Source organism: Polypterus senegalus, chromosome 17 (genome assembly GCF_016835505.1).
Source record: "Polypterus senegalus isolate Bchr_013 chromosome 17, ASM1683550v1, whole genome shotgun sequence".
NCBI classification, from domain to species: domain Eukaryota; kingdom Metazoa; phylum Chordata; class Cladistia; order Polypteriformes; family Polypteridae; genus Polypterus; species Polypterus senegalus.
The window spans coordinates 73,483,065-73,496,098 of record NC_053170.1 but is presented as its reverse complement, the minus strand read 5'-3'; the positions used below and the strand labels follow the sequence as shown (position 1 = coordinate 73,496,098).

The 13,034-nt window shown below is 37.9% G+C and overlaps 1 protein-coding gene across 2 annotated transcripts in view; it reads left to right on the top strand.

Moving 5' to 3' along the window:
• The window catches only part of mfsd2ab (major facilitator superfamily domain containing 2ab), a 59,982-nt gene extending 47,400 nt beyond the window's left edge, over positions 1-12,582 (top strand). For both annotated transcript variants that reach the window (XM_039739251.1, XM_039739250.1), the window contains exons 10-14: positions 1,678-1,761; positions 2,241-2,353; positions 2,526-2,669; positions 3,517-3,693; positions 10,931-12,582. In XM_039739251.1, coding sequence (XP_039595185.1) covers positions 1,678-1,761; positions 2,241-2,353; positions 2,526-2,669; positions 3,517-3,693; positions 10,931-10,973 — 561 coding nt within the window. In that variant the 3' untranslated portion in view covers positions 10,974-12,582. The remainder of the gene's footprint in view (positions 1-1,677; positions 1,762-2,240; positions 2,354-2,525; positions 2,670-3,516; positions 3,694-10,930) is intronic.
• The last annotated feature ends 452 nt before the right edge of the window (positions 12,583-13,034 follow it).

The window sequence follows — 13,034 nt, the reverse complement described above, 5'->3', positions numbered from 1 at the left end:
CACTTTCTGCTGTATCCTCAAACCCTCCCTTTTTAGACAACTGTGTCTTTCCAGAAGTGTTCAACCATCAATAAATAATTATACAGCGTTTGTTATGCCGCAGGTTCACTATTGTGTTGTATTTTGCTCTCTCCAGAATTCCATCTTTTCATTCACTTACTGTTGTATTCTCACACCAACCCGTTTTAGACAACCGTGTCTTTCCAGAAGTGTTTAGCATTCAATAAATAATTATGCATGAGATTGAGCATGTGTCTACCTGGCGCAGAGAGGCATGGGTAAGCCGTTGAACCCCATTCGGGCTGCAAACCGTGAAATTCCCACTAAGTGCAACTCATACGCTCCCACTGGTTACGTCCCTAACCTTTGTACACACCCTCCTCCCACCTCGCTACTACTGTGGTCGGGTGTCTTGGTGGATTATATATAGAAAAGCAGCCAAAACCACACAGAGCAATGAAATGTCTACGTGAGTCACAGGTGCATCTGGACTGTGTAAAGACGACAACGACTCAAGTGACGATTTGGAGGTGGGCACATGAGCGGGCAGTGCATACTGAATGAGAAATCGGCAGACTAGCATGACAGAGGGAGCTGAATGGACGTCCTTCTCCTCTCCTCCTGTTCCAAACTCCGCGACTGAGTGCTGTGCACCCCCATCCTTCCGTCTGGCAGGAGAAGGCGCGATGGTGGTCCGCCAGTTTTCAGTCACAGACGATTGTGTGTTGGTTCGTTCTGTGCATTGTTACAATGTTGCTTGTCTTGCTGATTTATTACATTACCAATTTTTCAAATGTTAATTTTCTCCCTGTGCTTAAAAATCATTAAAAAACCGGACTGATTATGCGGCGTATGGTACGCCACGGGTTGGCTAGTAATGAAAGAAAACAAGTGATTTATTGCAGTAATGCTTCAATCAAAAGAAAAATAAGCTACTATAGTATGTGTCAGTAGGCATCTAGTTCTAATTGATTCCAGAATAAACCTACCGTGTTTCTGTTTTCTGTGTTTTAAAAGTCAAATTTTAATCGTAAAGCATATCACAAGCCTGTTGATTGTTAATGACAACATGATTGACTATGCAGTGTCTCCCAATAATTCATATTATGCTTTTTGATGCCTAACACAGAGAGACGTCTTGGTGTTTTACAGTGATTTTTTTATTAATGTTGTGCATCATCTCTTTCGGGTAATAATGAAAGTAGCTGTTTTGATTCCTACAATTTACATATTGTATGTGTTACAGATCCACAGATGTCTGCATTTATTTTTCACAATACAAAAGTATTTTGCTACTTTATTTTATATAATTGTTGGTAATGTATTGGTATTGTTAAATGACATTTTATTATTTAAAAATTCAGCTCTAATGTACTATTATAATATAAAATAAATTAAAGGTCCATAATACCATAGGCATTGCTAACCAGATTTTTAGCAACTGCAAAATCCTTCTAGTAATTCTATTAAAGCTCTTTTAGTATATTGTGACCAATTATTTAAATAAAGAAGCTAATCTTATTTTATTTAGATAACTTTTAAAAGAAAACATGTGTCTTTAAAGGACTAAAAGTAGTTAAGAAACTGTTTAAAAAAATATCTGACATAGGTATTAACATAAACTTTTTATTAGAATAACAAAACATTAAATAATTTCAATCTCAATCCTTTTTCTAGCTTTCAGCCACATTGACTATCCCATTTTGGCAGTGGTTTCTCACAAAGTTTGGGAAAAAAACAGCAGTGTACATTGGCACCTCGGTAAGAGACTTTTCAGTAAAAAAGTATCTTAAATATATCTTGTATTTTAGGATCAATCAATTGCTAAAACTTTTATATTTGACGCACTAAAATTCAGTTTTCCACGTGAGTTATAATAGATATTCACAATGACCAAAGATGTCAAAGTTATTTACTTTACTACATATTTTAATGATTTGATCTGAATAAGTAACTGGAAATGGTCACCTTTTTATAAACTCTGCAGCAATGGCAAAATATAAGTTGGTATAGTCACTATTGGTCCCTGACTATCAATAAGCATTTTTTTCAGAGAAGTAGGACAGCATAGCTATTAGCTAAACAAGCAAGCTTGATGGACTGAATGGTCTTCGGTCATTTGTCAAATTTCTTATGTTCGTACATTCCAAATATAGTGCGGCCATGTGTGGAGAGCATGGTTTTAAGCAGCTAACTGAGTTTCAGCTAACTTAATCCTGAAACATATTTTTCCTTTATAGTGGGTGGTACCCTTCATGATACTCATTGTCTGCCTGAAAAGCAATCTTATCCTTGCTTACTTAGTCTCTGTTGCTGCTGGGATTAGTGTAGCTGCTGCCTTCTTTCTTCCTTGGTGAGTTATTAAACTGTAATTAACAAACTTTAGTTATTTTATTTGTTCAAATAATGTATGATCAGGATATTTGTTGACTCATTTTTTTTTTTAATTATTATTTTTTTGGATATTTGGTGACTTTAATCATTAAATCTTACTGGCAGGGTACTGATTTTTTTCATTTGTACAGGTCCATGCTTCCTGATGTGCTTGATGATTTTAAAGTAAAAAATCCAACATCCCAAGGCCACGAGGCAATATTTTATTCCTTCTATGTCTTCTTCACTAAATTTGCATCTGGCATTTCACTGGGGATCTCCACACTCAGTTTGCAGTGAGTATAAATCATTAAATAACAGATCTTTCCAGGTTAGGGTTAGCTGCTGTCAATAGAGGAGATTCAAGAAATAATATTGTATACAGAATGTATCAACTATTGTAATTGTGCTTTATATATAAATATATATTTGTGCAATTTTATTATTATTTCGCTTTTAGCAGACTAAGTACAAATTATATATTTTCTGTGTCTCAGATTAAAATTGTGTCATTCTTTATAAATAGGGGAAAGATTGCCCCATATCAGAAATGAAATTCAGGCCAAATGTTTTACCTGCCATTTTATGTTAGGTAACTAAAAACATATCCTACCAAGTAGTGCATGAAAAGTTGCCTTTACATAATGGAGTACATGCTGACATGACATTTTTAGATTCTATATTGTCAGCTTATGAAAAGTTTTTTTCTATATAATCTGCAACGTCAGTTACAAACTCTGGGGTGTGAACAGAAGAGTTTCTTGGTTTCTGTGCATTTCTCATAAAACAAATAGTATGCCAGTTTTTCAACTGCGGAACTGTGTGTTTGGCAAGAGCACTTGCAATAAGATATTCTGTCATAAATCTGTCATATGTCAACTAGAAAGAGTCTATATAAACATGCTGCTCCATAATTGAAATGCGTTGTTCCAATGAATTACCATTACCAATGTTACCATTGGAAAATAGAGCTTGGGATAAATAGAGAGACATATTATATTGACTGACTACCACAGCACTCTAGCAAACAGGTTCTTGAACCTGCTTATGCGCTTTAGCCTATTGATATTTTTAATTTTAGGCCTGTGTTGTTCTAGTACTTTCTATAGTAGTTTTTTCACCTGATACCTTTCTGAATTTCAGCTTTGCTGGATATAAAACCAGAGTGTGCAACCAAGCTGATGCAGTGAATTTAACCCTCAAGATTCTTGTATGTCCAGCACCTATTGTATTGATTATCATGGGCCTCCTCATCTTCAAGCTCTACCCAATCAATGAGAAGGCTCGTCAACTAAACAAAATGAAGCTAGAATTTCTAAGGTAAACTTCACACCTGACATTTGAATAAATCTTTTTACAGACATCATTTTTAGGGCCAGTTAGGTCGAGAAAGGAGTATTAAATCATATTGAATGCATAACCCAATGTGCTGAGCTACAGATTCAGTCTTAAATGCTATGGAAGCACTATCAAACATGATGGCACATTGATAATTGGAAAAAGAGACAGCTAACAGATAGTTCAGGTCAAGTTGAGAAACATGATTGTATTTGGTTTTCCAGGCCCATCCACTCTTCTTTAAAAATATAGAAATGGAAATTTATTTAAACTGACCTACTTTATTTTTTGTAGATTCTAGTAGTTTCAGCCAGTTCAGTAGGTCTTCTTGAAACCTTGTAGCCTGTGGGTATCTGATAAAATAATACATAAAACTGGAAGGCAGTGTGTAAAATAAAGTTAAAGTAAGAGAGATTAACTGCATCAGGAAATGCGTGATGATGTCACTAATAGATGTGGTATAGATATAGTCATTAATAAATGTTTAAAAAAATACAAAATTCTTATTTTATTCTCTGGATGCAGGTGTTAAAATACAAATTTAGTTTTGTATAAAAGCCTGGAGCTCTGAAATAAAAACTGGCTTAGGCATCTATGCATTCATTGAATCTCTTGGTCTCTGTCTTGTGTTTTTTGTGAAGAGATGAGAACCGAGTACCTACACCACCTTGTTTATGATGTGCTTTCTGAGGATATTAACCCCATGCCAGTCACAATATGACACTATAGGAAGAGAATTAAATAGATGAAAGTTTTTTTCATTATTTAAAAGTCATTCAGATTACATTACTTAAAATTTGCACATTTACCTGGGTTAGTATGACTGGAGGGGGTTGTATATGCAAATGTGCCATGAGGTGTACTGACACCTTCTCCAGGGATAACTCCTGCCACTGATAGAATATCCTGATAAAAAGAGATTTGGGAGCAGAATTTTGAGGCTGCACGGCACATATTATTCATATGCTTTTATTCTCTTCTCCATTAAATTAATTTTCACCTGCTACTGTAAGTCAGCTATGTAGTATGACAGATTATGGTGCAGTGATTTTTGTTGTGATAATGTTTTTATTAACATACACTTGGTAATGCAGTAAAGGCAAAGTAATTGCAAAAATATGTTCTATTTAATCAAAAGTAATCATTTGAATGCTTAAAGAGTAAATGCTAAAAAACTTTAATATACAGGTAGTCCCCAGGTTACGGACATCCAACCTACGACTTACGAACAGGGCCGCAGCTGTGATGCATGCGCCTCAGTAACTACAACTCCATCTTCGACCTGGGGACACTGCAAGCGGTGGCTGAAGGGGGGGCATTTTGTTGCTCGTGCAGTGTAGTGTCCCTTCGGGCAGCTCCCGGCGGCAAGCGGTTTCACTGCCCGATAACCACACACGGCTGCCCCGTTTGTTCTCAGTGGGTGGCTGCAAGCAGTGACCCGGTTGTGGCTGAATGGGGCGGTGGGGAGGTAGCATTGTAGTGTGCCTCGGATGGCTGCCTATTGAATGAGGGCGATTCACTACCCGCCTTTGGCTGCACCTTGTTCGTTTTCAGTGGGCGGACGCTGCAGGCAGCATACTGTAGTAGAGGTGACTGTGAGGTAGGCTGGTGATGAACTGCCCATCGATGCCCCCATTCATTCTCCATAACAAGCCTGCTTATGCTGTTACGTACATAGCAGGAAGTTGCCTCTTGTCAGTACATCAGACATGTTGATGACTGGTGCCTTCCTGCTGTGATAACGTGTACAGTGCTGTGCAGAAAAGCTCATCTTAATCTTTTGTCTTCAGCCTTCAACAATGTCTCTGAAACACAATTTGATTGCAAGTGCTGGTTATACAGTAAAGAAGAGAAAAACCATCACATCATCATGGAAAATAAAGTAGAAATAATGAAAAGGTCAGAGAGAGGTGAAACTCCGTCATTCATTGGCAGAGCACTTGGTTACAGTTGGCCAACAAGAGCATTTATTAAATTTATGTACCTGTTCCGACTTACATACAAATTCAACTTAAGTACAAACCTACAGTCCCTATCTCATACGTAACCCAGGGACTGCCTGTATCCTATTAATAAGTATAGTACTATGCAGGTACACCAGTGTAGGCTATTGTAATATTGTCCATTAAACACCTGCACAAAATTTAATTAAGGTCCAGTTTTGTCATCTTATGGCTGTCCCAAATTACTGCGTGGAACCTCCCCCTTAACCAAAAAGAACACTGTAGATTTGGCAAGGAATATTAGAACATCTAAACAAGAGAACAAGCCATTCAGCTTGCCAGTCCTTTCCACTCAATTCTTCTAAAATAAAATGAATACTTTTGAAAGTCCCAAAAGTCACAGCATCTGCCACACTACTTGGCAACTTATTTAATGTGTCTGTGATTTTCTATGTAAAGAAAAACTTATGTTTGTATTAGATAGATAGAAATTTACCTTTAACAAGTTTCTGAGTCCCCATGTTCTTGATGAACTCATTTTAAATTAACAGTCTTGATCCACTTCATAAGTTTAAACAGTTCATTTATGTCTCCTCTTAATCTCTTTTTGCTTAAACTGAATTCATCCCCTGTAGCCCTGGAATCAGCCTAGTTGCTCTTCTCTGGAGTTTGTCCAGTGTTGCTATGTCCTTTTTTTGCATAGTGACCAAAACTCTACACCGTACTCCAGGTGACACCTCATCAGTGTATTACAAAGCCTGAGCATAACCTCCTTTGGACATGTACTGTAGACTTTGTGCTATGTAACCTAACCTTCTGTCTTTTTAATGGCTTCTAAACACTGTCTCGCAATTGATAGTGTTGAGTCCACTATGCATTGTAAATCATTCTCATAAGATGTACTTTTGATTTTCAGACTTCCCATCATGTATTTAAATCTAACATTAATACTTCCTATGTGTACTTTACATTTACTTACATTAAATTTCATCGGCCATCAGCCTATATGCTCAGCAGATTCTGGATTATCTGCCAATCCACCTAGCTTGATATCATCTGCAAATGTAACCAGTTTCTTTCTTATATTCCTATACAAATCATTTATATATTAAAAACTGCCCTAGCACTGACCTCTGTTGAACACCTCTGTTAACGTTGGCCAATTCTGATAGGGTTCCATGCACCATAACTGTCTACATTCTGCATCTTAGTCCTATTTTGCATCCATCTACAAACACCCTGTACTCTCACTTCTTCACATGGCATCTTATCAAATGCTTTCTGGAAGTCAAGATAAATTATATCATATGCTACACTTTCATCATATCCTTTTGTTGCTTCCACATAGAATTCCAGCATGTTGGTAAGACATGACCTTCCTCTTCTGAAGCCATGTTGACTCTTCAGTAAAACTGTTCTTGCAGTGTGCTGCTGAATCTTTCCCTTCATTCCATAAATTTCTCAGGGAGAGGACGGTGGCATTGAATGTTCGCCGCTTGGACTTCTTCGCCATCCTTGTTACATTCATAGAGGCTCTGGTCGAAAGTTTGTCTTTCATAATCAGCAAAAGTGCTCTGCTACCGGCATTCCATCTTTCTGGTCACTCGTCACACATTTGACGCGTCATCAGAGCACCGTTGCCCCAACTGCTATTAAGTTTGGAAGTATTGTGAGATCTCTGCACTCTAGCATGGGAAATACCCGAGCCATTGTAAAAAAAAAAAAAAACGCTGCGATATCCCTACATCCTCGGTTGGAATTGTGTTATGGAGCGGATTTTAATCTGCATGGAGTGGATTTTAATGTCTTACGACCTTTACAGTGATTTACTCCACAGTTATTGGTCAAATTTGAATTGTTTAACTCTCAATCCATTGGTAATAAATCCACATTGATTGAAGAACATATTAGGGAGAAAGGACTTGACTTCATGTGTCTAACAGAAACCTGGCACCATTCAGAGGTTTACTGTGCTCTAAATGAAGCCTGTCCTTCTGGCTACAGCTACTAGGAAGCAGCACACAGTACTGGCCGTGGTGGTGGCTTAGCTATCATCCACCATCAGGATCTGGGGTTGTCCCCTGTCTTGCTACCCGCAATATCTACCTGCGAGTGCCTTGCATTTAAATGTAAGCCCCCTACTCCCATGACTGTTTTCCTTATTTATCGACCTCCAAAACCCAATTCTGTCTTCATCCCGGAAATGACTGACCTTTTCACAACACTTTGTGCTACTTCTGCTAACATCATAATCCTTGGAGATATAAATATTCAAATTGACAATCCCACAGGTTATCTCACTGCTGATTTCCTTGAGCTGTTAGATTCTCTTAATTTAAAACAATATGTTAATGTCCCTACACATTCTAGGGGTCATACACTTGATTTGGTCATTTCAAATGTTGTCTCAATTAGTAATCTACAAGTATATGATCTTGGTATTTCTGATCATAAAGAGTGTCAGTTGAGCTGCCTTTTTTCTCTTCTTGTACCAAACCAAAACAACAGATTCATTTCAGAAATCTGAAGAACATTAATGTGGATGCCTTGGCCTTGGACCTTAAATGTCTCTCCTCTGATTTTACCATCTCCTGCACTGTTGATGACCTTGTGGATTTCTACAACCAGTCCCTAAGCAATCCTCCTGGACCATCACGCCCCTTAACATCTAGGTCCGTCTCATGTTCGTGCTCAGCTCCTTGGTATACCTGTGAGCTGCGAAAAATGAAGGCGGCTGGGCGTGTCCTTAAGTGGCGACTTAAGGCTTCTGGATTGACTGTTCATAAACAGGCTTATAGGGAACATAAGAGGGCGTATGCAGAAGCTTTGAAGGTTGCACGGTCCAGGTTCTATTCCACTATTATTAGTAATAGTGCCAGGAATCCCAAAAAACTTTTCTCAACTATAAACCACCTTCTAAAACCTCCTTCATCTGTTTACTCTAAGATTACCAATGAGAGGTGCAACATGCATGTCAATTTTTTCAAACAAAAGGTTGATAACATTTGCTTGCATCTCTCTACCATGGACAACCTGCCGTTTCCAACTGTCAATTCATTGTCTGAGATTGTCTGGCCCCTTTGCTCTTTCTCTGTTACCACATGGGAAGAGGTGGAGGCCATTATCAGGAAAATGAAATTGTCTACTAGTTCCCTGGACCCTTTTCCTTCAGCTCTGCTGAAGGCCAACATCTCTGCCGTCTCTCCACTTATCACTAGGATTATAAATCATTCTCTTTTGATTGGTCATATTCCTTCTGTATTAAAAACTGCTGTCATCAGACCTCTATTGAAAAAATCCACCCTTGATCCTGAAGTTCTCTCTAACTATAGGCCCATCTCCAATTTTCCATTTCTTTCTAAAGTTCTGGAGAAAATAGTTGCAGCTCAACTTCATGATCACCTCAAACTGAATAACTTGTTTGAGAAGTTTGTCTGGTTTTCGCCCTGGCCATAGTACTGAAACAGCCCTGGTCAGGGTTACTAATGACCTTCTAATGACAGCAAATACTGGTTCTCCTTCTCTACTTATCCTTCATGATCTGACAGCTGCTTTTGACACTATAGACCATAACATTCTCCTTCATCGCCTGCAATACACTATTGGACTTTCTGGAAATGTTCTTAACTGGTTTACATCGTACCTGACTGGTAGAACTGAGTACGTTGCCTTGGGTAGCGCAAAATCCTATACCCACAATGTTACCTGTGGTGTCCCACAGGGCTCTGTTTTGGGCCCTGTTCTCTTCAACATCTATATGCTTCCCCTTGGAACTGTCAATTGGTAGACATGGTTTATCCTTCCATTGTTATGCTGATGACACTCAGCTTTACCTCAGGACTACTCCCACCTCCTCTAATGCTCCTGTGCCAACATCTGCTTTGACTACCTGTTTGGAGGAGATAGAGGCATGGATGAGGCTTAACTTTCTTTAGATGAACAGATCCAAAACAGAAGCCATCTTAGTTGGCACACCACATCATCTTCGTTCTTCTATCATTACTGGTATTACATTCTCTGGTCAAAACATTCCTCTTTCTATATTTGTCACTAATTTGGGTGTTAAAATGGATTCTAAACTCACTTTTGACACTCATATTAAATATCTTTTGTAAATCTTCTTTTTATCATCTCAAGAACATTGCTAAACTCCACCCTATACTTACCCTGGCGGATGCAGAGAGGCTTGTTCATGCCTTTGTCTCCTCCAGGTTGGACTATTGTAATGCTCTTTTTATCGGGATTCCTGGTAAGAGTATCCAGAGACTCCAGTATATTCAGAACTGTGCTGCCAGAATTCTGATGAGGGTGTGAAAGTATGACCACATCACTCCTATTTTGAAAACCCTTCATTGGCTCCCTGTTTCACTTAGAATAGAGTATAAGGTTTCCCTCCTTACCCATCAGTGTATTTATGGGCATGCCCCCATTATTTACAGGAACTCCTTACCCATCATACTTCTTCACGTTCCCTCCACTCTGTACACATTAACACTCTTCAAGTTCCCAGAACTAAGCTCAGCAGCATGGTTGACAGGGCCTTTTCTTCTGTGGCGCTGAGACTATGGAATGCCCTCCCGGATTACCTGAGAGCCCCACAGTCGATTGATGTTTTTAAACGAGATTTAAAAACATATCTTTTTAGAAAGGTATTTTATTAGTTTTTTTTTTTTTTTTTAGGTCATTTTGTTTTATTACTTTATTTTACTCTGTAGCACTTTGAGATTGTTTATATAAAGTGCAGTATAAATAAAATGTATTATTATTATTATTATTATTATTAAATTTACCTGTGATACATTTAAGCTTACTGGCCTGTACTTTCTTCGATCTGCATTGACACTCTTTTTATTTAACGGGATAATATTTGTCATTTTTTAGTTCTTTGGAATTTCCCCAGTGTGCAGTAACTTACTAAAAATGTAAGGCAAAACACACAAGTAGAGGAACAGTAGAGCTACTGGAAGACATTTATACCAGCTCTAATGTGAATTCACCCATCTACTGTCTGTTCAAATCCACTTGATCCATTGTTAGGTTCTGGTTTCCCGCAATACAATCACAGCACTTGAGTGTAAGGTAGGAACCTACCCTGAACAAGGCATTGTAAGCCATACTTGGGCACATTCACTTGTGCACAGCCAGTTTAGAATTCCCAATCAACTTAATATGCACATCTTTGTGATGTTGAGGAAAAAACAGCTATGAATGTGTGTTACTCAGTCTTCAAAGATATGTTTTTTTTTTTAATTTCCAGTTTTATTTTTTCTTTACAGAGACGACATAGCTCAACTGGATACTGACTCCAGCTTAGTATAAAAGAAGAGTTTATGATGACTTTTCTTGCCTGCCTAAACCAAAGAAAACTGAAACAAGTGCAGCTTTGAAGACAAGAATCCAGTATATACAGTAATCACCAGAGTTCTTTGAAAAAGGGATGGAATGGCTTCATGTTTGAAAATAACACTAATTGGATCTTGTGGTTTCAAAAAGATTTGAATTTTTCTGAAGTCTTTTTGTAAGGTTCCATCAATACTACTGAGAAAACCTGAATGGTATACATATAATTGCCGTAATTATGCACTTTAACATATTTATGAACAAGGCTACATAATGTTATAAATTGCAGGAAAAAAAACCCTAAAATTATGGATGGCCAAATTTCATTTTGGTAGATAGTCTCTCTCCTTCTGACATATAGAGAATTCACAATCTCTGCAACGCACTTACTGCGGAAGGACATTAAATTACTAGTGCACACATTAGTCAGAGTTGTCTGCCTCTTTATCAGGTATTACAACTCTGGCATATTTGGTTCTCATTGAGGTGCTCTTTAAACCTGCATTCATGAACATGCTGATCATGCTTTTTCCTAAGCATTTACAAAGGTGTACTTTTTTGTTTGCTGAATACTACATTAGTTTGTGCATCATTTACCTTTTTAAGTAAGTTTTTTTCACATTTAAGAGTAAATCATGTTATTTACACTTTGAGATGAAATCTTAGAGGATAAGAAAATTATGAATTTCAGATAAAACACCCATTGCATACCTTTTAGTGGCAGTTATGGTAAGTCAGGAAATGCAGAGAGACTCTTCTAGAGTGATCCCAGAATTGGGACATGTCAGACTAAGACACACCAGCCTAATTTGGCCTGCATGTCACTTAGTCTTTGCCTGTTTGATCCCTCATTTTCTTTTCTGTCTGCTCTTCAAGAAGTAATTTATTTTCTTGAATGACTTATTTACCATGTTGTAAACTGTTTTTGAAAACCTTTGTCAAATAAGTCTTTTCTGAAATGATGGAACTTTACTACTGCATATTTTCCTTCCATGTTACTGAGACCAAATACAAACTGGACTAGGAAGCAGTACTGTATGAAGTTCAAAACTCTAGACAAAACCATGTTTCTGACCCAAGGCTATGTCATCCTGACTGATCTTGTTGTCTTATTTTTGTATGGTGTACTTTACTGAGAATTTTAGCTGATGTTTTGCAGATCAGAACCTAAACAGTGCATATTTTGTCATACAAATCCTTTGAGCTAAGCTTTAATTTAAATATTAAAGTTGAGTTTATAGGTCTGAAGTATTGCTTTCCATAAAACATTAAATTGCGTCTCATTTTTGTGGTGCCACTTCTTCTAATCCAGGAAATCTACCGTATGGTGCTGCTGTATAGCTAATGCTATATCTTGTATTTTACAAGGTAATTGTACAGGAATTATTTTGTATATAGGAACTATAGATGTAGTGTGTGATAAGAGAATGAGCTGTTAGTATTGTAATTTAAAAAACTGTAATATTGTTGAGATTGTTTACATGTACATACTAAACTGTTTAACTTATATTCAGCATTCATTTATATGTACAGAACTCTAGTGTTTAAATTGATTTGTGTTTAGGTGATTAAAAAAGCTGGAACAGGGTGACTAGAAGTATTTATTTTCCCCCATCTAGTAAAACTTGCCGCTCCCACTACACGACGAACCAAGGCAAACACACTGCTGATGGCTGTGCCCAAGAGGTCATTAAAGGCCTGGATTTTGGTTTTTATCAAGACACTCGCAAGCCCAGACACTCAGAATTCTCACTCAGTCTCTCGAGCGCCCCGATCAGAGTCTCCATTGACTCAGCGAAGATCACAACATCAACAGCAAAGTCAAGGTCTGTGAATCTTTCTTCACAAACAAATGCCCCACAGCCGCTGGACCCCACGACCTTGCCTAACACCCAGTCTATACAAGCATTGAACAGAGTAGGAGCAAGAACACACTGCTGCTAAACCCCAGAATCAACTGGGAAAAACTCAAAGGTCCTGCCTCCACTCTGCACAGCACTCACAATACCAGTGTACAGGCCAGCCATGTTATCCAGCAAC